Source organism: Phycodurus eques, chromosome 2 (genome assembly GCF_024500275.1).
Source record: "Phycodurus eques isolate BA_2022a chromosome 2, UOR_Pequ_1.1, whole genome shotgun sequence".
Lineage (NCBI taxonomy): Eukaryota > Metazoa > Chordata > Actinopteri > Syngnathiformes > Syngnathidae > Phycodurus > Phycodurus eques.
In genome coordinates this window covers 23,780,971-23,807,584 of record NC_084526.1, presented here as the reverse complement: position 1 = coordinate 23,807,584, position 26,614 = coordinate 23,780,971, and the positions used below count along the sequence as shown (strand labels likewise).

The 26,614-nt window shown below is 41.0% G+C and overlaps 1 protein-coding gene across 2 annotated transcripts in view; it reads left to right on the top strand.

The window, feature by feature from the left end:
* adamts18 (ADAM metallopeptidase with thrombospondin type 1 motif, 18) overlaps positions 1-20,974 on the top strand; it is a 91,974-nt gene extending 71,000 nt beyond the window's left edge. For both annotated transcript variants that reach the window (XM_061669997.1, XM_061669998.1), the window contains 7 exons: positions 491-617; positions 12,161-12,365; positions 15,939-16,133; positions 17,792-17,862; positions 17,949-18,114; positions 19,163-19,355; positions 19,712-20,974. In XM_061669997.1, the coding sequence (XP_061525981.1) occupies positions 491-617; positions 12,161-12,365; positions 15,939-16,133; positions 17,792-17,862; positions 17,949-18,114; positions 19,163-19,355; positions 19,712-19,830 (1,076 nt within the window). In that variant the 3' untranslated portion in view covers positions 19,831-20,974. The remainder of the gene's footprint in view (positions 1-490; positions 618-12,160; positions 12,366-15,938; positions 16,134-17,791; positions 17,863-17,948; positions 18,115-19,162; positions 19,356-19,711) is intronic.
* Positions 20,975-26,614: the final 5,640 nt, after the last annotated feature.

Here is a 26,614-nt window from a genome sequence, read left to right as displayed (position 1 = left end):
GTCATAGTACAAGATGGATGGATTAATTTTCACGCCCTATAATTATTTTTCCCCCTTTTATTATTAACTGTTGGATTCATCAGTAGAGTGCTTACTAACCTTTATGGAGCCGAGACGCTTGTAAAATCTCACGGCACACCACCGTACAAAAATGTCATGAATAATATATACTACATATTAATAAAATGTTGATCTTGTTTCTATTTACTCACAAACAGAGTTAATCCTGGTGGAATCTGGACCTGTTTAGTTGAACACAAAGCTTGAATTCTTTTGTATGAATGGCAATAGGTGGATACAAAGGTTCATTGGATCTGCTGCTATCTCGTGGAACAACCTATACAGTACTTGTAACACCACTATATGTCGCTGCCATGGCCGGATGGCCAAAGATGCATTATTTTAACTAAATAAATAATACTTTTTAGATCAGTTAAGTAAAACTGGGGTCACTGAGAACTTACAATTATTCTTGTTTCTGTCCCTTCAGGTCGCATTTCTACCAAGGCAATTTGCCTGCAGGACCAGAAAGTTCACGTCAACGCCACAATGTGCAATCCGCTCACGAGACCCACGCTGGGCTCGCACCTCTGCAATATGCAGCCCTGCCCTGCATAGTAAGTATTTGTGTGCGTGTATATGTGTGTGTGTTCGTGTGCACGTGAGTGTGTATTTGCACGTGTGCTTGCGTATGTGTGTGTGGTTTGCGGCTTGTGCATCCATGTTGGCAAATGTTGCGCTTGTTTTATTACAGGCTTGCGCACACGTTCATTGCGGTTGAGGGGAGTCTGCACTTTGTCCGTGGTCTTCCTCCTCTATCCCACTCTTTAATCTCTCCTCTGTTCCTTTTTGAGAAACGCACCGAGAGAGTTTGTGACTCAGGTCTGTACTTAACAAATCAATGGACCCGTCCCGCCATGGATCACGTTAATCACAGGCAGTATTTTAGTAGTAGTGCCATGACATGATGCTGTTCTTATCTTGTCTTAACCAATAGATGAAGACATACATTAAAACTACTCAAACTATATTTAATAATTTGTAATCTCCTTTTAACTATGTCTTATTTTGAGACGATTGGGAGAATGGTGTTTGTTTATCCAACAGAACAAAAAATTTACAAAAGCCTTTTGACAGTTTTGGCATGAAAATGGTAGCATTTCCATGTTAAAAAGCTTCATCTATGAAAATGTAATACAGTAATCGCCCGAAAATAAACTGTTTCCTGCCACGAAATAGCGAGTAATGACGCTCACACTAAAAATATTAACAATTGCCTATATTATAGTTTAAACCATAAAAATACAGCAAAATAAGATCCCAAAGCTCTTTAATATAATTTCAAACTGATATTACAACATTACCCTAAAAATGGCTTAGATTTCAGCAGCGGAAAAATATACACATCGGGGGAGACTTTCTCGTAACTGCTAACAAAGCTGGGCTAAACTTAGCTCCTTGCCGACATACAAATATCTTTTTCAGCGGCAATGTATCACTCCAACAGACTACCTTGACACCAATTGCTACATTCTTATTAGTCAAGGCTTTCGCGCCATCTTGTGGCATCATAGGGTGTTACAGAGGAAGGTACATAAAAGGGTACATAAACCGCGAATCGAAGACTGTGTGAGTTCACGATACATTTTTATGTGTGTTAAGTGCAGATGTGCTATCCTGCTAATTTGTCTGACAGAGTTGCACTACTAACAATTGTCAACTTCGAAACTACTAACCATTTCACCGATGAGGGTATTCAAATTCATACCTGTGGACAAATGAGAGTCTTGGATGAACCTAACATGGATGTTTTTGGAATCCCATGGGGGAGAACATGCTAACTCCACACAGGAATGCCAAAGTTGAGATTCAAAGCGCGAACCTCAGAACTGTGAGGCAGATGTGCCGCCCTGCCTGGAAGCATTTTATTTTGGTTTTAAAACCATCTTTTGACATGAACAAAACCTCCATAGATGCTGAGCCCACCCATGGTTAGACCTTGTGTGTCTAATGGAGTTGACTTTCAAAAAGAAGGGCGTGCATGCATGCAGACTCGATCACTGCGGTGTTGTTCAAGTTGAAGCAGCACCCCTATGAAAGGCTTTCCCTCTCCGGTGAGCGGCAAAGTCATTTACATGCGCGCTGCACTGAAGAGGCATGGCACGGCTTTTTGGGGTCAGGGAGAGCACGAGCACTTCCACTAATGCTGCAATTATGCGTTGTGCGTCCAAGCCGCGAGGCCGAAATAGACATACAAAGCATGCGTCGGCTGGTCGGGGACGTTGCCGCTTGGCTCGGGCTGCCGCAACAAGTCCAGGCTGAGTGCAACGAGGCAGAGAGCAAACGGCCTCTGTTTCCAACACTCAAGACACTATTTCCTGCCGCTAATCTTGGGCATTGCGTTTCCCTTATCTCAGCCAAAGGTATTAAAGAGTCCCGTTGCACGTCTTGACACAGCCTCTTTGTTTGGAACGGGATCAGAGTAGTATACAGTGAACCCTCGTCTGTTCGCATATTTTTCTGTGGAACCTATTCTTAGTAATTTGCTGAGAAAGTCAAGTATTCGCAGTAATTTTACGCATTTTTTTTTGTAACTACGAGATTGCACCAAAGCCTAATAGAAAGTAGAAACGGGTGTCAAGGAAGTATAGTGATGAAATGATGATGATATGTCAGGAGGGAGCTAAGTTTAGCCTGGCTTGTTAACATAATTTACAGAGTCTTCACCACGTGTATTTTTTTGCTTCTCTGAATGGATATTAAAAAACTCAAGCTAACAAACAACGGAGCTCTGGTTATTGCTTAGCAATTGGTATTTTTACAGCTTGCGAAGGCGAAACTTCCTGTACATTCTTTTTTTTTTTTTTTTTACAATATCAAATCATCTGTAAGCCATTTACTGTATTATTAAGGTTAAGTTGTAAGATGAGTTTGAAATGTATTTTGGGATCATAATTTGTGGTATATTTACATTTTAATCTATTAATATAGAACATTTTAAGGGTAGGTGTCAAATACTCATATTTTTTCACTGCTCACACTCGAGGACTCACACTAGGAATAGCTCCAATCAGCAGTTATTCATGATAAACTTGCACAAGAGTAATCAACAGAATTAATCCTGTCGAATAAAGTCACGGCACACTCTGTCATGTGTCATTACTGTGATTGTTCCTCTCACCAATTAACAATGATAATTGTCACCTTACACAATATAATTGAATGACGAGCACAGGGCTATCCAAACTACGGTCCACGGGCCATGTACTAAAAATAACAGTGAACACGGCCTGTGGCCCTAATTTTCCCTGCCTCAATATATTGCCATGTAGTTTTGCTTGTCTCTTGCCTCCAGAAAGACTGAAGGACTCATCCGCGTTTGTTTAAAGCAGAATGAGCGGGGGGATTTCTTTTGTCAGGTATTCAAACTCTTTGTCTCTGTGGCGATGGGCAGGCGGGGTCACTAGCTTACACATACGCACACAAAAGGAACCAATGGATTCAAAGGGGGGGGGGGGGGGGGGGGGGGAGGCGATTGCAGTAGCGGAATGCATCAGAAATGTGCATGAATATTTCGGCTTCAAACCGAATCGCAAGATGAGTCCACAACAGGCTTATGTCAAATTGGGTTTCATCCTGACATTAAACACTCACTGCCAAGCGAGGCGTTATGGTCGACAAAGTAAATACAAACGGAACACTGCGCCCAGAGCAAGTGCAGTTCACTTCATCGCAAAAGAAATACTGCCTTTTGATACAGTTGAAAAGCCAGCATTTTGAGAAATGTAGGAAATGTTTGACAAACTGTATGAATCACTTGAAAGAAAAAAACGTCACAAATGGCAATCCATTTTACAACAGAGTGAAAGATGACATTAAAATAAATCAAAGTATGTATGTGTGTAAAATTTCAACTCATACATGACACCGGCATTATCAGACAGATATTTTCCTGTCACAAATATTAAGAAAGTTGTGAATCTTTAAAACCGGTTAAAATGCACCACTTTCTGGCCAATGTTTTAATGCAAAGACAATATGGGTTGAGAGTTTAAGTGTGACCTTCATTTGTTGAATCCGAGTTTAAAACTTTCCCAACTCAAAAGGCTGATATCATTGTAAAGCTTGCTCAACACAGAAACAGACAACATATAATAACGATTAACTGATGAACTCGAAGTAACTAAAGAAAGCCAAGGGCCCAAGTTTACAAAATAATGGTCAAGAGCCAAACAGAGTTTGCAGATGGCGGTCAGGTGATGTGTGGTTTAATTTGGCAATCAAATATGCAAAGAACAAAAAAAAGAGTCAAACATGAAAAACACTCAATAAATTGTTAAAACACACAGGAAATAAATGAATATACAACAGTTAAGAGGCATTTGTAGTTGATAAAACTCAAATATATGCCGTCATGGCGGTCAGATAACATCATATCAGAATCAGAATCATCTTTATTTGCCAAGTATGTCCAAAACACACAAGGAATTTGTCTCCGGTAGTTGGAGCCGCTCTAGTACAACAGACAGTCAATTTACAGAACACTTTGGAGACAAAGACATTGACAAAAAACAATTGTGCAAAAAGATGCAGAGTCCTCTAGCACTTAGAGCAGTTCGAATGACTAATATAGACCGGTGCAATGACCACTGTGCAAGGGGCGCTGAGACTTCAAGGAGTGTATGCGGTTTAAAGTTTAAAGTGACGAGTAGTGCGATAATCTGGGACAATGTTGGTTGTGCAAATGTTACAGATACTCCTCAAACAGTGTGCAAATGGAGCAGATGCTACTCTGGCATGAGTGGCCAGTATATGCAAATAGTGCAGCATGGCGAGAAAACTCCAGTGGGTGCACGAGTAATACATAATTGCCCCCACAGAAATGTGACAACGAATTCAGTCAAAAAAAAAAAATTGCCAGCTTGTTGTAATGGAATTATAGGTTAGGTGTTTAAGAAGTTGATCGCAAGAGGGAAGAAGCTGTTGGAATGTCTACTAGTTCTAGTTGGTAGCGCCTACCTGAGGGAAGGAGCTGGAAGAGCTGGTGGCCGGGGTGCGGAGGGTCCAAGAGGATTTTGCACACCCTTGTCTTAGTTCTGGTAGCGTGCAAGTCCTCAATGGTGGATAGGGGGGTACCGACAATCCTTCCAGCAGTTTTGATTGTCCGTTGCAGTCGGAGTTTGTCCTTTTTTGTAGCAGCACCGAACCAGACTGTGATGGAAGAACACAGGACTGATTCGATTACCGCTGTGTAGAACTGTCTCAGCAGCTCCGGTGGCAGGCCGTGCTTTCTCAGAAGCCGCAGGAAGTACATCCTCTGCTGGGACTTTTTGAGGACGGAGTTGATGTTAGTCGCCCACTTCAGGTCCTGAGAGATTGTAATTCCCAGGAACTTGAAGGTCTCGACGGTTTACACAAGGCAGCTGGACAACGTGAGGGGCAGCTGTGGCAAAGGATGCCTGCTGAAGTCCACGATCATCTCTACCGTCTTGAGCATGTTCAGCTCCAGGTTGTGTTGGCCGCACCACAGCTCCAGCCGCTCCGCTTCCTGTCGATATGCAGACTCGTCACCGTCCTTGATGAGGCCGATGACAGTGGTGTCATCTACAAACTTCAGGAGTTTGACAGTCGGGTTCGCTGAGGTGCAGTCGTTCGTGTAGAGAGAGAAGAGCAGCGGAGAGAGGACACAACCTTGGGGCGCCCCAGTGCTGATCCTGCGTGTGGATGAGGTGGCCTCCCCCAGCCTGACCTGCTGTGTCCTGCCCGTCAGAAAGCTGTAAATCCACTGGCAGATGGCAGGTGAGACGCTGAGCTGGAGAAGCTTGGATGAAAGGAGTTCAGGGATGATGGTGTTGAACGCTGAGCTGAAGTCCACAAACAGGATCCTCGCGTAGTTCCCTGCACTGTCGAGGTGTTCTAGGATGAAGTGCAGTCCCATGTTGACTGCATCATCCGCAGACCTGTTCGCTTGGTAGGCAAACTGCAGGGGGTCCAGCAGGGGACCTGTGACACTCTTGAGGTGGTCCAGCACGAGACGTTCAAAGGACTTCATGACCACAGATGTCAAAGCGACAGGCCTGTAGTCATTCAGACCGAGATTGCAGGTTTCTTGGGGACTGGAATGATGGTGGAGCGTTTGAAACAGGATGGAACTTCGCACAGTTCCAGAGATCTATTGAAGATCTGAGTGAAGACTGGAGCGAGCTGGTCTGCGCAGACTTTGAGGCAGGATGGGGACACATGGTCCGGGCCTGCCGCTTTGTTAATCTTTTGTTGTTTGAAGATGCGTCTCACATCCTGTTCATGAATGGTTAACGCAGAAGTCAGAGGTGTGATTGTGGTCGCGGGTGCGGCCAGGTGGGTGTGTGGTGTGAAACTGTCCTTTTCAAATCTGCAGTAGAAGGTATTCAAGTCGTTGGCTTGTGTCCTATTGTTCTCATCTTGGGGGGATCTTCGCTTGTAATTAGTCAGCGATTGGAATGCATGCCAGACTGATTTAGAGTCGTTTGCGCAAATCTGTTTTTCCAACATTGCTGCATAGTTTCTTTTTGCAACGTTAATTTTTTTAGTCAGTTGGTTTCTAGCTCGATTATACAGGGCCCTGTCCCCGCTCTGATATGGGTCCTCCTTAGCTTGGGGAAGCTGCTTAGGTTTAGCAGTGAACCACGGCTTGTTGTTGTTGAATGTGCAAAATGATTTTGTTGGTACACAAGCCTCTTCACAGAAACTGATATAGGATGTGACAGTGTCCGTATATTCATCCAGGCTGTCAGCTGAATTTTCAAAGACACTCCAGTCTGTGCAGTCTAAACAGCTTTGAAGTTCCATCTTGGCTTCATTTGTCCACTTTTTCACTGTTTTCACTGTAGGCTTTGCGCATTTAAGTACGTAGTAATTCACTTAATACTGTACGTCAGTATTAAGTGAATTAAGCAGTGATCAGACGAGCCCAGGGCTGCACGAGGAATAGCACGGTATGCGTTTTTTACCGTAGTGTAGCAGTGGTCTAAAAGTGTTATTTTCCCTGGTAGGACAAAAACTTTTTTGTATTTGTATTTAGGGAGTTCGTGGCTGAGTTTAGCTTTGTTAAAGTCCCCGAGAATAATGAGGGGTGAGTCCGGGTGTTTTTTTTCAATTTCGTTGACTTGTTCGGCGAGCTTTAGCAGTGCGGCGTTCGTGTTAGCTTGAGGCGGAATGTAGGCTGCAGCCAGGATGAAAGATGCGAACTCACGTGCCGAGTAGAATGGTTTACAGTTTAAGAATAGCGACTCCAAATGCGGGCTGTAGTGTGTGCTGAGCATCGTGACGTCCGTACACCATTTTTCGTTGATATGGAGGCATATCTCGCCGCCCTTTGTTTTCCCCGATGATTCCATGTCGCGGTCCGCTCAATGAATGTGGAAACCGGGAAGCATAACGGCGCCATCAGGTACAGCGTCGCAAAGCCAGGTCTCCGTGAGTCTTTACTGGTCTTTAACAGAAAATGAAGCTCGTCCATTTTGTTGGGTAGGGAGCGTACATTCGCAAGGTGGATCGACGGGAACGCCAATCTTTGTCCTCTCTTGCGGAGTTTCACCTGAATCCCGGCCCGTTTCCCTCTGTGGCGCCGCTTCCGTCTCCATGCGCCAAAAAGCGCGGACGCCGCTCCGGTGAGTAACTCGGGGAAAAAACTGAGCGGATTTGCGAAAGTTGGTGACAGAAAGTCCGGAGTAGCCTCCTTGATGGTTAGCAGGTCTTCCCTTGTGTAAGTGAGTCGTGTAAGGTCTCCAAAGACGGACGAAAAACACAAAAACAAAAACAATACTTGAGAGCCCGTTACCGAGGCGACCACACTGGTAGGCGCCATCATCTCTATGGAAACTGGCCAGTGGCAGGTCAAAAAAGGTGTGGCAGATCAAAAAAGGTGTGTGTCAATCTACCAATTTACATTACATTTGGCAGAAGCGTAGAAAAATATATAATACAGATTATCCTTTGGATTTAAAAAATCATCTTACTCACCTTGAGGTTTTTGAGGGGGATTTGTCAACTATAAATTCAGGAAATGTCTGAGAATTGTAACATGTACTTGCTCTATAGACAAATTTCGAAGTTGTGACAAAAACTAGAACACATCTTCAGTGGTGTCAAACTCATTTTTGTTGCGGGCCACATCGTAGTTATGGTTTTCCTCAGAGGGCTGTTATGACTGTGAGCCCATATAAATGTATATTATTACATATGCACAGCAAATTGATGCATAACTCGTTTTGAAGTCCGAAGTCGGTAGAAACTGTTCAACCAATACTCAGTTTATTTTAAAAGGGAGCTTGATGAAAAAATGCTGATCTCTATAAAAGGGAAGACAGTTAGCAATTGTGGCATTTTAGCAAGAAACATGAAATCAATGCACATGATTTGCTTTCGCGGGCCACATAAAATGATGTGATGGGCCGGATTTGGCCCCTGGACCTTGAGTTTGACACCTGTGTTCTATGTCATCAGTGATGCTGTTGTATAGTGGTAAGGTGAAAATGAAGGATTTCAAAGTGCCCCTTGCATCCTTCGTTTTTTTTGTATGTGGCCTTTGGAGAAAAAAGTTTGGAAACCCCTGGACAAGAAATAATCCAGTCAAAAAGTCCATGGCATGCTTGGTCAAGCATGTGCATGTGCATTTGCTTGTGCAATGTAGTGTCCTATAATTACAGCTCCTCTCACCAGTTATTAATAATAACCGCTACTTTGCACAATACAAATGAGCACAATGATGTTGAAGTACAACTGGAAATAATCCAGCACAAAAAAGTCCACCACCCACTCAATGAGACACGGGCACACACAATGTACTGTACATGTCCTATAATGAATGGGATAGCTCCTCTCAGCAGTTATTAATAATAACCGCCACCTTGAACAATAGAAATAAACACAATGACTGAAATAATCCAGTCAATTCAAAGAAGTGCTTCATCGTGGAGCTTGTGGCATCCATTTCCTCTTAAATTACCAAAAATGGCTCTTTTTCCCTACTTTTATTGTGTGAAGAGAGCCTTATAAGTTGGGCATTTTGTTTTTTCTCTTCCAAATTGTATCCAAAGAGTATTTTTTTCCCCACACATAACGCGGCTGGCCTTCTTATCACTGCTGCATTTTGGCCGCTGACATGTTTTATTGTGCGGAGATTCCCACGGGGCCCCGGACTGTCTCTCCAGTCTCTCCAATTCAGTTCAGCCCTCCACCAAACACACTTAGACCTGCTTTACACTTTAACCCCCCACACTGCTGTTAGTGTTTGGCCCTCAGGGAAAAGAGTGGTGACTGCGGTTCTCCGCAAAATCCTTCATATTATAAGTGGAAATGGGGATGGTATAGGGTTAAGTGCCAGCTTTACAAGCTAATTGTGAAGTTGAGAGCCACATGAAGACTTAGGAGTTTGGTTGAGAGCTAACTGTGTACATGCAAGTTATTGGAGTTTGGTGTTTTATGGCAAGTCATCAAACTTTGTCACCATGCTTTGCCCACACACAATGATATAAACTCAAATGTTTTAGACCCTTTGGTCACTCATCTGTCGGGTATATGTGGTTCAAATTTTGTAGACATCAGACAACATTTCGGTGGCTGAATTTTCAAATTGAGTAATGAGACTTTGGTATTTTATGGTGTGACGTCAAATTTTGCCACCATGATCCGCCCACACGCAATTAATTACAAAAAGTCAAATTGTTCACAATTCAATGCCACATTACAGTATAGTACATTCCTCTGTCCACAACGGCTTTGCAGCGAGTTTGGTCTCCAGTTCCGTTGCTGACGTAACACCAAGACACGGCAGTATATCGATTTTGGCGATGAAAAAGGGGGCGTTCCCAGGGCAATTAGTTATTTAACAATTGCTCCAAAACAGAATGACATTATTAAAAATGTAGGCCATCTTAATGCTATAGGTCCTTTAATGGCGAGTCATCAAACCTCGCTGCCATGATCCACTCACACACAATGATTAAACCTCAAAAACTTTGCATTTGTGTTGCCTATCTGTTTAGTATACTGGATGTGGGTCAAATTCGGTAACAATCAGACAAAATTTCTAGAAAGTGTTCATCTTTGAAGGATCCCTGGAAATGGCCCAAATGAAACTAAAAATGGCCGGTTCCGACCAAAATGGCTGACTTTCTGTACATTCCCAGGCATGGCTTTTTTTTTCCATGTTGCCAAGTAAACATTTCGTCTGGTTCTGACTGACTGAAGAAACACAAATGAATCTAGGATACCCGTTGGCGTACCTTCAAATTCAATACCAAATGCAACACCCCGAAATAGTCGCTGGTCATCTATCTCAAAATGTAGCATTTGCGAGATGCAAATTAGGGTGAGCTCGGCCGCGGTTTGGGGAAATTTTCCGTCGGTGATGTGTTGTTATTTATAATCTCGGACAAAACACAAAACACAGGGGAATAAAGAACCACTCCTTCACGCAGTGCTTTTCTCCCAAATTTTGTCTGCGGAATTCTAAAGAGAATGAAAAGCGCCTCCGTGTCCCGAGGTCTTTTTTATTTTTGCGGCATCCGGAGACATCTGCCCCACTCGCCATCTGCCTCCTGCCGAAAATCCCGCGGTCCTCAGACCACTCGTTTGCAGTAATCTCTCCCTTGAGCTGCGGTGCCAACATGACAGCGTCTATTTTGGAGCAAAGATGTGAAAAACTTAAAACATCTGATGTCCGTGGATGTTCGTTTATTTAGTTAGTACTTAGTTACAACTACCGGTAATAAGGATAGTTCACAGGTTTAATATTAGTTCCTGAGCTGTTTTACATTTACCGTGTCCAAAATTAAGATTGCATGGATCAACAATCGCTGAAACATTTTCACTGGGCCTCTGATAATTGTGACCATACTTGTTTTACACTGACTGTCATTCAAAAACAGTAAGATTCTTGCGCCGCAACTGTTATATAAGTTTAGGTCTGAAGCTACTTTAAGCACGACAAGGAAACATAGACTTGGCATTTTTTGGTTATCATTAAAATAAGATAATCAATAAGATGCTCGTTCTGACATACTGTAGCTGAGGAATACCCTGAACATTTGAGAAAAAGTTTGATAAGGTAAAGAAATTGTTCATCCTGGCTACCTTAAGACATTACGAGAAAAAAGCTGTACAGTAAAATTTTTGAAAACTGTTGCATTTTCTTCGATTACATTTTTTTTAAGCTGTACATTTTTGGAAAAAAGTTGCGGTTTTTTTTGGGGGGGGGGAATTCTTTATATTTTGGAAAAAAAACTATGAAAAAACATAAATATTTGCAAGAAAAAAATTTGTTTTCAAGAAAAAAAGTTAGATATTTGCCCAAAAAAGTATTCATCTTATGAGAAAAAAAACTGTGCATTCTCAAGAAGAAAATGTTTTCTTTTTCTGTAGAAAAATACTTCTTGATTCAAGCAAAGCATTACACATTTTGAGATGAAAGATATAATCTTACAACAATGAAAGGTTATACGATATAATACATATGAATAGATATAATCAGCTTGCTAGAAATTACCTGTTGACATGCAAAATCAGTACAGAATTGCAACCACTGACAGAAGACAAAGTGAAAAAACAAAATATTTATATTTTGGAGAAAAATTGCACTTTTTTTCTACATAAGTTCTAAATAAGTATTAATCTTAGGATAATTAAGTAATAAAGAATTTTTTTCAAAACAAAGTATTTTTGAGAATTAAGGTCTTGTTTCTAATTTAAAACATTACGTATATTGTATATATTTTTAAATAAAACAAGAATATAGTTATGCTAAATAACAATCAATATGAATTATCTTTTTTCAACTTAATCTTAGGAGAAAACTAGCCATGTATTTTTAAGATTTTTAAGAATTTTTAAGAACATATATTTTTTTCTTTTTTAACAAAAAAATATTTTGTTTTTAATTCAAAGGTTTGCATTTTTTCTAAAAAGATGCTGTATATTTTGAAATGAAAATCATCGTATTTTTAAGAACAATGTCATTTCTTTAAAAAAAAAAAAAAAAATTTGCAAGAGTAAAGTTACTCCATGATAAATATGAATGAATATGATTAGCGTGCTTGAAATTTGTGTTGGTTTTTTGAGCACTGACAGAAGAAAAAGTGGACTTTCTAACAACCTCGGCATTTTTTTTGTACCCTCTCAGCTGGTGGACAGGAGAGTGGGCGACGTGCAGTCGTTCGTGCGGCGGAGGCCAGCAGAGCAGGACGCTGCGCTGCATGAGGAAGGTGACCTACCAGCGAGAGGAGGCGGCGGCGCACTCCCTCTGCCCCGTCGTCTCACCGGCGCAGCTGCGGCCCTGCAACACGCAGGCCTGCCCGCCTGGCTGGAACGCGGGTGCCTGGACGCAGGTAAATTCAAAGCATGCAGCAACATGTCACACACCTTTCACGCTTTGCTGGAAGGGTCCCTTGCTGCTGAAACGAAGTGTTGGAAACTATCCATCCATCCATTTTCTGAGCCGCTTCTCCTCACTAAATCGGAGTGCCCGGAGAAAACCAATGCAGGCACGGGGAGAACATGCAAACTCCACACTGGCGGGGCCGGGGATTGAACCCCGGTCCTCACAACTGTGAGGTAGACGCTGTAACCAGTCGGCAGACGTGCTAATTTGGTAAAAAAAATGTTAAAACCCTCCAAAATATAATTCAAATTTGATTGTCTATTCAGGCTATTAAGAGATTGACTCTTTTACAGTAGAAAGAAAATATGTATGAATCGTAATTTTTTGTGGGGGCTGTAGAGTTATATTTTTGTACATTAACAAAAATGAGAAAAATAAATAATTGAGAAATGAGTCAAATTTTTGGAATTAAAATTTTCATGAATTGATCTTTTTTAATCCTTTGAGGGAAAAAACATTTTCAAGCAAAAAAAAGTTGGATGTTTTTGAGAAAAGTCTTTAGCGTGTTAGGTCATATTTATTTATTATATTTTATTTGTATATTTTGAGGGATAAATTTCCAATCTTATGAGAATATATTAACTTGTCAATAAAAAATACCACATTATTTCAGATAAAAAGTTTTTTTAATTTTTTTTTTTTTTTTGAGGAAAAATAGTTATTACAAAAATAAACCCTTTTTTTTTTTGGAAATGATTTCTTTTTAAACTAATTTCTGGGGAAAATAACCTTTTTGTTAGAAAATGTCATAATTTTATGGGGAAAAAAATCTTATAATTTCAAATAAAAAAAATGAATTAAAACATGGTGACTTTTTGTAAATTTGTGGAAAATTCAAGAAATTAAAAAAGGCAAAAAGTAAACACACGCACATCATTTGCATACAAGTTTGTCTCACTCATCTTCTAAACTCTGCTGCCCTCCGCTGGACATTTCGCTAACTGACAAATTGCAAAAAATGATTTAAAAATATTGCTGCGATTTTCCCTCACGTATAAATTTATATGATTAACCCCAAATTAAATGTTAATTATTATAAATTTTATAAATATTATATTAAAATAATGTAAAAGTATTGTTAATTATTCTTAGTTCCCTTGAAACATTATGCAGCGTATAAAGTTTATTATTATTACTTTTATTACTGATAAATATTTTTTTCAAGAAAATAGTATTTCAAAAAAATTATCCGTATTTTTTAAAGAAAAAAGTTATTTACTTTTGTGAAACGATTTTAAAATTTAAAGAACATTGTAATGTTCTTTAAAAAATAGTCATATTACTGTGTACTTTAAATAATTATATTTCGGACTAACATTTTTTTTTTTTATTTCCATTTTTCCAAGAAAAAAACTTTAATCTTCAAAAAAGAAAATTGGGGAGAAAAAAAAAGTCACAATGTTATGAGAATGAAGCCAGATTGTTGCAAGAAAAAGTTGCACGTTTTTGAGAAAACAGTTCATGAAAATGCATAATATTATGAGCATATTTTAGCATATATTTTTAACTGAGAATGAAGACGCATTCAATCAATGCAGGATTTCACACACTCGTTTTTCTGTGTGTACTTTTTCAGGGAATCTGATCAAACGTGATGCAGGTCACGTGGGGTCATAATTCTGCTTTAAAAAAAAGAGAGAGTGAGAGTTGTCACTCAAGCTGTCAATCTTTATGACAGTGGTGGGACTGTTAGGTGAGTTCAGGTAGCTGTGAAAGGCATTCTCCTTGGAAAGATCAGTGAAAGCTTTCAGTGTCAAAAGCCCTGCTGGGATGAGGCACCTTGTATATTTGTGTGTGTGTGTGTGTGTGTGTGTGGGGGGGGGGGTGTTAGTGGGGTGACGTATGGTCTCATAAAGCATCCCTGATGAGCAGTTGCGCCTTTTTTTCCCTCTGAAGTTTACTGCGTTGTTACGTTGCCAGATAATCTGATTGTTGGAGGTCACATTCATTTGTGAGCCATGCCAGTATTGTGTTTAATGTTTGGGTACATAATGGAGCCTCAGTCAAGCAGGGACCTTCTGTTTGATCGTCCTGCTTGTGTTGAATTATCAATGCAATTACTCGTTCAATTTGCCAATTGATTATTGAGTAGAAAATGTACTGTAGGAAGAAGGCAAAACAATGCTATATAGTGTGTGTGTGTATATATATATATATATATATATATATATATATATATATATATATATATATATATATATACTGTATAGGTAGATAGATAGATAGATAGATAGATATTTCACTTTTTCTTTTTTAATAAATCTGTAAAAATGTCAACAATTCAATTTTTTTCTGACAATATGGAGTGCTGTGTGTACATTATTGAGGAAAAAAAATAACTTAAATGATTTGAGCAAAAAAACTAATTGCAACAAATCATTAAAAAAAAACCTATGACAAATACAATTAATGGATTCAGGTTTCCCTTGGGGGTCACCGGGGCCCCCCTCTGGAGCCAGGCCTGGAGGTGGGGCTCAACGGCGACAGGGGGATCACACTTCTCAGCCTCCGTGGTAAGGTCTATTCAGGGGTGCTGGAGACGAGGGTCCGTCGGGAAGTCAAATCTCAGATTCAGGAGGAGCAGTGTGGTTTTCGTCCTGGCCGTGGAACAGTGGACCAGCTCTACACCCTTGGCAGTGTCCTCGAGGGTGCATGGGAGTTCTCCCAACCAGTCTACATGTGTTTTGTGGACTTGGAGAAGGCGTTCGACCGTGTCCCTCGGGGGGTCCTGTGGGGTGTGCTTTGGGAGTATGGAGTACCGAACCCCCTGATACGGGCTGTGCGGTCCCTGTACGACCGGAGTCAGAGTTTGGTCCGCATATCCGGCAGTAAGTCGGACTCGTTTCCAGTGAGGGTTGGACTCTGCCAAGGCTGCCCTTTGTCACCGATTCTGTTCATAACTTTTATTGACAGAATTTCTAGGCGCAGCCGAGGCGTAGAGGGGGTCCGGTTTGGTGGCCTCAGTATTGCATCTCTGCTTTTTGCAGATGATGTGTGTAACAAAGAGTGAAAACTTTAAGAGGGTCTGAATACTTTCCGTACCCACTGTGTGTGTGTATTATATATATACCCACTGTGTATATATATATATATATATATATATATATATATATATATATATATATATTATTATTTTTTTAAACTTTAAAAAAGTTTTATATTTTCCAATTTTCTTTTTCGAGAAAAAAAGTGGCAATCTTTCAAGAATGAAGTTGTATTTCTTCAAGAAATAGAGTGCAACCTCTAACTATGAAAAGTGCATTGGAATGGTGTATATTTGGGAAACATTTTCTTACTATTACAAGAATGAAGTTATGTGAATCACTAGGATATTTTCTGGGTGGGTTGCTTTGGAAGTCGATGTAAAGTAGTCCAAAAAAGTGGAACACACATACATTTAAAATCCAGCCTCAGAGAATCGCAAGCAAGGTTAAAAAAAAAAAACGTGCGGTCCACATGTTCACGCCACTAACCCCGCAGAGGACGCCACCTGTGTTTCACCGCGTCTCCTCGCTCGCAGTGCTCCAAGAGTTGCGGCCGTGGACTGAGGAAGCGAAGCGTGTTCTGCCAAAGCGGCGACCCCGGGACGGCAGCGGCGGTGGTGCCCGACAGCATGTGCAGACAGAACCAGCGACCCAAAGCCCAGGAGAGCTGCGTCCTGCGCCGCTGCCCCAAGAACGACAGGCTCCAGTGGACGCACACTTCCTGGGGAGAGGTAGGAACAGGGATTTAATGTTGACCCCCTTCAAATATGGAGGGCATGGCCTCAAAATAACTTCTCCTCTGTGGACCAGCATGTCAGGCACAATGCATACGTACATATTATGCTGCATTACACTGGGAAGGACATTTCACTTCTCCAACAAGGAAATGAGATTGGAATGCATTTTTATGTAGTTGTAAATTGTAATTTGATCAAAATTTTGACTTTTTTTTTGTTTTTTTGAAAAAGGCGTATATTTTTTAAGATTAACTCATTTTTGTGGGGGTGGAATTTATTTTTTTCAGGAAAAGAAGTCATACATTTCTTCGAGAAAAAGATCCGGAAAAAAAGTTGTGCTGCAGTGAATGTATTTTTCAAAGAATATGGTTAAGTATTTTTGAGGGGGGGAAATGCATTGTTGTGAAAGTAAGTTGTATGTTTTCGAGGTAAACAAGTCAAACTCCAGCAGGTAATTTCTTAAGAATTTTAAAAAATATATATTTTTTTAATTCCTCTTTTCAAGAAAAAAAATGTTGAGGAAATTCCCAACCAAGGAAAAAAGAAAGTACACCTTTTATTAAAAGAAAGGCTATTTTCTGTTTTAGAAGAATATAAAAATCAAGAAAAAAATTAGAATCTTAGGGAAATTAAATTGTATTCAGCAAGAAAAATATATTTGTATATGATATTAAATAAACATTAATATATTTTAAAAAACAATATTCTTTTTGTGAAGAGTCTGAATATTTGAGAAAATCACAAATATTTTTGGAAAATTCATAATCTTTGACAATCTTTCTCAGAACATTCACATTTTTTAGAGAAAAAAATATGCAGTAAACCACCTACTCAATTTTTTTTTTCATTTATGTTTTTGTGCTCTTTCTGAAATGCCCAAGATGATGCAAGATGACACCAAAGCCTTGTCAAAATAGGAAAGTAGTATAATAAATTGGTGCTGAGGAAATGTGTTGAAGTAATAAATCCTGACTGAAGGACAAGCTTTGTATGTTGGGGAGGAGCTAAATTTAGCCTGGATTGTTAGTGGAAGTTACAGAGAGTCTTCATCACATGTGCATCTACACACATACTTCTGGTGCATTTTTCCAAATCAAATCACCTGTAAGGCATTTGTTTAATTGTTTTTTTTTAAGGGTAATGTTGTAAGATGAGTTTAAAATGATATTCTACTGTTTAGGTATAATATTTGTGGGTGTATTTACAGTTGAAAACTGTTTGTACTTGCAATTCTAAACATTTTTTGGGAGGGGTCATCAATTACTTAAGGGTTTTCCCTGCTAGGTGCCTATCCCCCCTTGGTGTTTTCAGTGTTTTTTTGAGGAATTTTTTTTTTAATGTATGACATTACATTTATATTTGGGGGTAATGTTTTTCCCCAAAATAAAGTAGTATTCTTCCAGATTTTTTTGTATTTGTTTTATTTAAAAAAAAAGGTGTATAGTTCAAGAAACGTAAAGAAATGTAATATTTAGAGAATAAAGTAATAAAGGAAAACATTTTTTCAAAGAATTTTTCAACCTCCGACCATGAAATGCAGATTGGAACAGCGCATAAAGCTGGAGTTCCTACTTGTAACATTGGGAAAAATCAATGCACCCTTACTTCACAGAGATCAACAAATTCTGAAATGTATGATTCTTATGTTTTAGTGCTCCAAGTCATGCGGTCCGGGCCTGCAGAAGCGAGAGCTCCGCTGCGGGGAGAAAGATTTCCAGGGGGGGTAAGAACTCTTCGCAGTGATAAGATTTTGATCGACGCAAATCCACTGAGAAGTGTCCCATTCGTTGGTGTTCCCTCTCGTCGCAGGTTTGTGGAGTTTCCCGCGAGGAGATGCAGGAACCTCGCCAAACCCTCAGCGTATCTCCAGCAGGGCTGCAACCGAGGACCGTGCCCCGAGCTGGCCCAAGTCCTGGCGGGCAGGACCGTCCCCAGCGCCGTGGTGTCAAGCTGGTACTCTTCTCCATGGCAACAGGTACCCATTGTCAAAGTGACACACAAACACAAGGTTAGAATCTGAAGAAGTCAGTTGACAATTTGAACGAGAATAAAGTTGGATTGCTGTGAGAAAAAAGGTTGTTAGATATTTTTTGAGAAAAGAAGCCTTACAAGAATGAAGTTGTGTTTTTCCCAGTAAAAAAAAAAAAAAAAACACATTTGTTATCGGAATTGTTGCCCATTTTTTGAAAAAAAATGCAATTTTACAAGAATAAAGCTGTATATCTTTGAGCAAAAAAAAAGTTGTATTCCTTCGAGAGCTTTTTTTTCCAAGACAAAAATCATAATCTTACAAGAAAAAAGTAGTAATTTTAAAACAATTAATATTTTAGAGAAACGTTTTTAGATTTTCATGAAAAAAAGTTGTAATCCCAATAGAACAATCGGATAAAAAGTAACTAAAAAGTTATATTTTTTTTGTCCCCCCCAAGGGCACAATTATGCAAGTTATTGGTTCCAATCATTCCTTCTTTGTTTTCGAGAAAATGGAAGTTGTTTTTTTTCATGATTTTTTTTCCCCCCAAGAAAAAGTCAATTTTTGTTCTGGAAATAGTCTTGTATTGTTGAGAAAAGAGGTTGTATTTTGGGGGAAATATTTTGTTTTACTTTTGAGTGAAAAAATAAGAGCTTTTATATTGTTCAAAAAAGATAAAAAAAAGATTCGTATTTGTTCAGGGAAAAAATGAGCATAAAGTTTGGTGTATTTTGATGAAATAATAGTATTCTTCTGACTGCAATGTATTTTTCTTTGGATTGGCACGTGACATTTCTTTGGATCTGCCCTGTTTGCACTGCTCTGGCATCAGCAAGTCAACACACAGCATGGGCAAACTGTGGGCAGCTTGTTGTGTGTTGTTGCTCCTCATCTATTATGCATCAAGTCTTAAGGACAACCTCTGATAGTTTGATGCGCGCGTGTGATTGCCGCCTGTTTCCACCAGAGGAGATGCTTGTCCACATCTGGCTGGAGGACAACTTGGTACATTCTGTGTGTTTGTTTTCTTCACGGCTTCTTTTTCTTTCAGTGCTCGGTGTCCTGCGGCGGGGGCGTCCAGACTCGCAACATCCAGTGCCTGCGTCAGGGTCGTCCGGCGGCCGGCTGCCTGCCCCACCAGCGACCAGTCGCTTCGCAGGCCTGCAACACTCAGTTCTGTCCCCGCGGCGCCCCGCCACCACAGCACCATAACCGGGTGACAGCTGCGGGGACCACACTGAGAGGTAAAGTGCTTCAAAAGTAAATGTGTTGCTGTGTCTACATCAGGGCTTTGCAAACTTTTTGGTTCCAGGGACCACTTACAAGGGAGAATCTCCCCCTTTTCCTAAAAAAAATATTGACTGGAAAAAAATCTCAAAACTATGAAACGGATATTCTAAAGCAAAAAGTTCATATTTTCATTTTCTTTCAAAAAGTACAACATTAATACTGTATTACGAATGTAAAATATCTAAAGTTACAAAAGTCATTATTTTCTGCTCAGTCCCTAAAACCCTTCCCCTGAAAAAGTGTGTTTATCAAGTTCTGAAAATAAACGCAAGTTCCTTGAGGCTCCGTTGTGTCCGATCTCTCTGTGCAGGCGAGCCCCCCTGCGTGGACCACTTCAGCTGGTGCCACCTGGTCCCCCAGCACGGTGTCTGCGGCCACAAGTTCTATGGAGATCAGTGCTGCCGGTCCTGCACCGGCAGGAGGCTCTAGAGCTCCCCCTACTGAAGAAGGAAAGGACCCAGACCAACCCTGAAGCGGACCTTTTAGAACTCAGAACACATAGAACTGCACCCGACAGAATGTGTGTGTCCTTCCTGGAGTACTTGACTAATGAACTGAGTAAAGAAGTAAGAAGAGAAGATCAACAAACTGGAAAAGTAACATTTACCGTCTGTGGGACATTTGAGCGCTCCTCTTTTGCTGTTATTAGCTCGCCTCTATCGTGTGTGTTTCAAGGATCCGATGCCTTTATTTAACTTATTGCTCATGGCGTTATATTGTGCAGTGGATCTGTGACGTGTAACTCACCCACAATAGACATTCTCCACATGATGACATTTTGTATTTTTCATTTTTATAATTGAGTTTTTGTTTTTGTTTTTTGTTTTTTTATGAAGAATTATTAGCATTTGGTGCACTTCTCCTGGTCCTGTTTTTCTGCTTCCTGTTGCTGTAGCACCACCAGGACCTTCCATGCGTGTTGACATGGTGGAAAACATGCTTTTGTGTGCGCGTCTCTCCTGTATCGCTATGATAATAATACAGCTTGTTCGAGAAGCAACCTCTTTTAGTTTTGATTGATGCCTTATCGGAGGGGTCTCGAGGTGACAGTCGAGGTCCAAAAAGTTTGTTTGACTATGATTTTTTCATGTCAGAACAAGATTCTATTGGTTAAAGAGCAATGCACTATGTCAAAGCAAGACCTCTGGATTTTGATGGTCAAACCAGAACTAATAGTATGACATGTCAATCACAGAGTGTAGTGACTGTGTTTACCAGTAAATGAGATTGCATCACAGCTCCAGCGGCCACCAGCCAAGATCGTTATTGACCTCCCTTTTCTGCCTCCAAACTTTTCTGTTTCAGCGACTCGCTGATTGCGTGACTGCTGCCGCTGTTGTCATTGCTCTTTAATCAAAGCGTGCAAGCCGCGTCCCACTGTGAGGTCGCCCATTGTCTATATTTTTGTTGTTGACGCAAACATTTCAGACTGTTTACTTTGCCTAAACGTGTGTGCATGCGTGTGTGTTTAAAATTGTTTGTAAAAATGACAAACGAGAATGAAAATTCAAAATTCTAATGAAGTTGAGACATTGTGTAAAATGTAAAGAAAAACAGAATACAATGATTTGGAAATCCTTTTCACCCTATGTTCAATTGAATACACTACAAAGACATATTTATTGTTCCAACTGATGACCGTTATTGCTTTTTTGGGGGTGAAATATTCTCTCATTTTGAATTTGATACCTTCATCGCATTCCCAAAAAGCTGGGACGGGCATGTTTACCCCTGTGTTACATCACCTTTCCTTTTAACAACAATCTATTAGGGATTGGCTGCGACCAGTTCAGGGTGTACCCCGCCTCCTGCCCGATGACAGCTGGGATAGGCTCCAGCACGCCCGCGACCCCAGTGAGGAGAAGCGGCTCAGAAAATGGATGGATGGATATTAGCGATTGGGAACTGAGGACACTAATTGTTGAAGCTTTGTAGGTGGAATTCTTTCCCATTCTTGCTTGACATACGACATTAGTTGCACAATAGTTCGGGGATCTCCATTGTCTTATTTTGGGCTTCGTAATGCGCCTGCATACATTTTCAATGGGAGACAGGTCTGGACTGCTGGCAGGCCAGTCTAGTAATCGCACTCTTTTATTACGAAGCCACACTATTGTTACATGTGCGGAATGTGGTTTGGCATTGTCTTGCTGAAATAAGAAGGGGCATCGCTGAAAAAGACACTGCTTGGATGGCAGGATACTTTGCTCCAAAACCTGTATGTACTTTTTAGCATTATTGGTGCCTTTGGAGATTTGTTACTCTTGCCATAGGCAATAACCCCCCCACCCCATACCATCACAGATACTGGATTTTGAACTTTGCACTGATAACAATCAAGATGGTTCTTTTTCCCTTGGGCCGGAGGACACAACGTCCATGATTTCCAAAAACAATATAAAATGTGGACTCGTCGGACCACAGCACACTTTTCCACTTTGCGTCAGTCCATCTCAGATGAGCTCGGACCCAGAGAAGCCGACGCCGTTTCTGGGTGTTGTTTTATATCTGGTTTTTGCTTTTTAATGGTAGCGTTTTAACGACCAACTGTGTTAACTGACAATGGTTTTCTGTAGTGTTTCTAAGTCCATGTGTCAATATCCTTTACACAATGATGATGGTTTTTAATGCAGTGCTGCCTGAGGGATCAAAGGTCACAGGCATTCAATGTTGGTTTTTATCCTTGCCGCGTACGTGCAGACATTTCACCAGATCCTCTGAATCTTTTGACATTATGATGGACCGTAGCTGATGAAATCCCTAAATTCCTTGCAATTGTACGTTGAGAAACGTTCTCATGCAGTTGTTCACAAAGTGGTGACCCTTGCCCGCCTCAATTGTGAACATACAGTATAATAGCAAATTAAAGGAATATGCCCTCGAGTGGCTGTAAGCAGTATAGGGTGGACTAGCATAACAATCTGTTTAGATGACGAAAAGGAATGGTTTAGCAAGCAAGCTGTCATGTGCATTGAAGTAGCTTTAAAGCACAATTTTGCCCGGGCTTTCTAAATACGAAATAAGCCACAAAGTCTGCCACCTCGCACAGGCATGTGTACATGTCGTATGATCAAAGTGATGGATCCTCTTTCCAGTTATTCACGATTACTCAATGACCTGAAAAAACGCACAGAGTAAAACAAATAAAATAAATAAAAAATAAAGCTCTGTGGCACGCTTTGTCACTCGCAGGCACACATTAACGTCGTATCATTAATGTGGTGATTTATCTCGGCAGCTATTCAGGATAACTGTGACGTGGCACAATAGAAAAAAAACAATGACGACAAATAATCAGAGTAAAAAACAATGGCCACCGCATGCTCAGTTATATATGCGTGTGTGTATGTGTCATATCCTGGAATTAATGCGGTCGCTTCTCCAGTTATTTATTGCCGACAAAAGAGGAACAAAACCACAAAATATAATCCACAGAGTAAAAAACAAAGTCCACGGCACAGTCGGTCACAACCAAGCGTGCATTGATGACTATGCGATCACACCTCTCAACAGTAATTCATGCTAAACGGGAGTTTGCGCAATAGCAATAACTAGAACAACTAGAAATAATCCAGTCATAAAATATCCAAGGCACGCGTGCAATCTATATGTTCTACTATTATTGTGGTTGCTCCTCTCGCCAGTTAATTATGGTAAAATGCACAATAGGAATGAGCACAATGACAAAAAAATTATCCGTGGTTACAATGTATGCATCATATAATTCATGTTAATGCTACTCTCAACACCACATTGCACAATAAAAACAAACACATCAAGTCGACCTTTATTTAGAATTTCACATTAGCATTCATAATGATCATCAGCATGCACGTGCTAAATGTTAACAGGTAAGAAGACTAATAGCTCCTGTCAGTTTGCATAGACAGAAATCAAGTGTGTAACAGGGAGTGTAATGTACACACCGCCTCTTTCCAATTTATCCAATCCAAAATGGAACCTGTCGCCCTTAATCCCCTGCACCTCGCCTGATCGATGCCGCTATTTCTGCCCTGTATTTCCACATTTTCTCCTGCTCCATCTCAGGGCCTGGTTGTTATTTTCTCACCACCAGCCTGTCACGTGCCTCTCCCCAGCCTAAGGCGCTAGTCTGTGTGCGCAGTGAACCCTGATAGGACCCCCTCAACCACTGACAGCGGGGCTGATCACATTTTAAGAGAGTCTCATCATACTGCCTTTAAAATATCCATCTCTGTATTTCTTGAAGCCTTTACTGCACAAGCTGTCATATTTCAGTGGCCGTGTTCACTGAGCATGTGCGAGACGGCGACACACATCTTTGTCCTTTTCTAACCTCCCATGTGAATCCTAACCTCACAGATCTTACTCCAATCCGAACCCTACACTAAACCAAGAGTCTACCATAACCCTAAAATACACCTACCGAGAAACTAAACTCAAACCATACCCTAAACCCTAAACCCATATCCCCTAACCTAAACCATGACACTAACCCTACCCTAAAGTCTACCCCTAAACCCATGAATCTACCACTAAGCAGAAAAGGGGGGACTCGAGTAAACTGACTTGACGTGTGTCGACTCGAGTTGCCAGTTTTATGACTTGCGACTTGCTTGCCAAATACTTAAGAAAGACTTGATTGTAGACCTGGTAGCCAAGAGACTTGACTTTGACTTGCTACATGACTTGTCACGACAAGGGGGTCATTTGCGCCAACCTGGCAAAACAGTTTGTGTTGTTGCCCACTTACCGGTGTGACGTTAACCACCTGCATGAACACCAATTGGAAGGAGCTCCAATGATAATAAAATTGGGATTCAAGGATGATGTCGATGAAATCTGCAAAAAGACGATGACAACATGCATAGTTTGCAACTCGCGCATTAAAGACACAACAAGACCAACGTCGAACTTCATCTGTCTCTACAAAATTTAGATAGGTAAGCTAATTTAAGAGTTTAGCTAGCTGGTCAACATTAAGTTTCATACACTGGCTTAGGGCGGCACGATTGCAACATTTTCATGTCATCTATTATTCACATTCATGCTCCATTAGCCCACTAGGTACACTTCTAATGATATTTGACCAACAGAAAACAGTCTTGGCTTTTGCTTAATGGTGCTCTCTTAAGAACCGTAAACATTAGAAGGCTGTCCTCACAAAGTACACAGCACAGTTTGTACTGCAAAACAGTTCAGTGCAATAGCTTCAATCAATCAATCAATTATCATCTCAGTTGTTGTTCATTTAACTTTTACAAGGTGTGAATACTTTTTTTTTTCTAGTGTTATGATTTGTGAAAAACATATTTTATCACCACTCCGATATATGTTGCAACTGGAGCAAGATTGTATGACTTGACCTGCGACTTGCTTAAACCAAGTAATGACTTGACCCGACTTGGTTGACATTTAGTGGCGACTCGACTTGCTTGTTTTTTTTCCCCGCAATGACTTGAGACTTGCTTGTGGCTTGCATATATGTGACTTACTCACATCTCTGCCACTAACCTACACTAAACCCTAACCCAAACTTAAATCTACTCTCAACTCTGAACCTTTGCCTACCCCAACCATAACAAAACCTTCCGATTACCCTCACTTTACTCTAAACCCAATCCTCACCCTGACACGACTATAACCAACCCATAACCCTAAACACATGCAAAAATAGTGTGTAACTACATCGAGCTTGGCTGTGTCAGTAGACACTGACTTTTATTACAGTGCATCTTCAAGGAGGGTACCATTTCAGAACCACAACAGAGGACACTTGTTCATTCAAGGCACTTTCTCTTGCATGTGGATCATGATGGCGACGGAGCTTTTAGACATGAAGAAGAAGATGAGGTCCCCCCACAGCAGATCTGGCATGATTAAAGGCTCAAACGACAAGTGACGGCTCTCGGCGTGGCGGCGGGTCTTTGTGCCCGTGTAATGGCTGGAATAATTTAAGAAGGCTGCAGTAAAAAGAAGACCTGTGGATATCAGCGCCGCCGCCGAAGCCTCTAGCCCATTAGCCTCTTCTCTCCTATCGATCTGTGTGTTTGCTTCAGCATCTTGTGCACCGCCACCTTCCCGTCACCTTGTCTGTTTCATTACTTCCATTGGCCTTTTGTAAATTCAGAAAAGTTTCCATTTGATGGGTTGGAAAAGTGTCCAGAAAGAGGTTCTTTCACTCATTTACTTATTTATTATGACTTACAGTATTATGTAGCAAAATTGTGTAGTGACTGACCCAGTTGACCCCCCCCCTCCCACCAACAACTGGAGAAACTGCATGCCTCCCCGCGGCTCTGCTGTGCAAAACAGCCATTAAAATACACCTGCTGGACCTTAATTTAATTAGCAGCTTCCTGTAAAATCTTGATTCCCGTCTTCAAAAGACTTCTTTCCTTTTTTTGAAGCTAGCTACCAAAAGGTTGGGGGACCCTCTCGCCAAGAAGACCAAGCTGGGACAGATTGACAACGGAATGCAAATACAACAATGAACTATTTGCTTAATATTCAAACATGTACGCAAGGCGCCGGCGAACGCCCAATAGGAACAATTGCTGGGACACGGACATTTTTTTCTCTTGTGTCCTGCTCCTCTGCCGTCCTGGCTGGCTAATCGCGCCAACCACTGGGTGGCCTCAGCCAAACCCTTCCTCCGGTTCTACCAGGCGCCACTAAGTGCGCGAGCGCCCGCCTCAACCCAATGGCGGCTTCAATCGTTTTTTTTTTCTAGCCGTGATCAATCGGCGGAGCCTCAGCAAGCAACTACCGGCATCCCGTCCCGGTCACGCACGCAGCTGGGAGCAAGAGCTGGGCCCACCACAAGGTCAATCGGCAGCAAAGTTACGAGGGGACAACAATTTTTCTTCTTTCGCTTCTTTTGTTTTTGTTTTATTTTTCTGCATCATTTTTCTTCTTCAACTAAACCTGCTTCATTTTCCTCCGGAGATGTACGGAGAAAGATCATCGCCACCGACCAACAGATCTACGGTCATGAGTACAGCACAACAAGCGTTGCTAGAATGTACAATATCAGTGTCTAATAAATTTAGGGAAATTACTAGCTTCACACAAAATCCCAACTTTGCTCTCTCTCTCTCTCTCTCTCTCTTTCTCTCTCTCTCGCTCTCGTTTAAATGCTCATGTTTTCAACTTTAGTCCAGCAACACACGGTCCAATCTTCCCTTGTTGTTACCCTTAGTGTTATTTTCTTACTGTAGTTAGACTCTGTGTG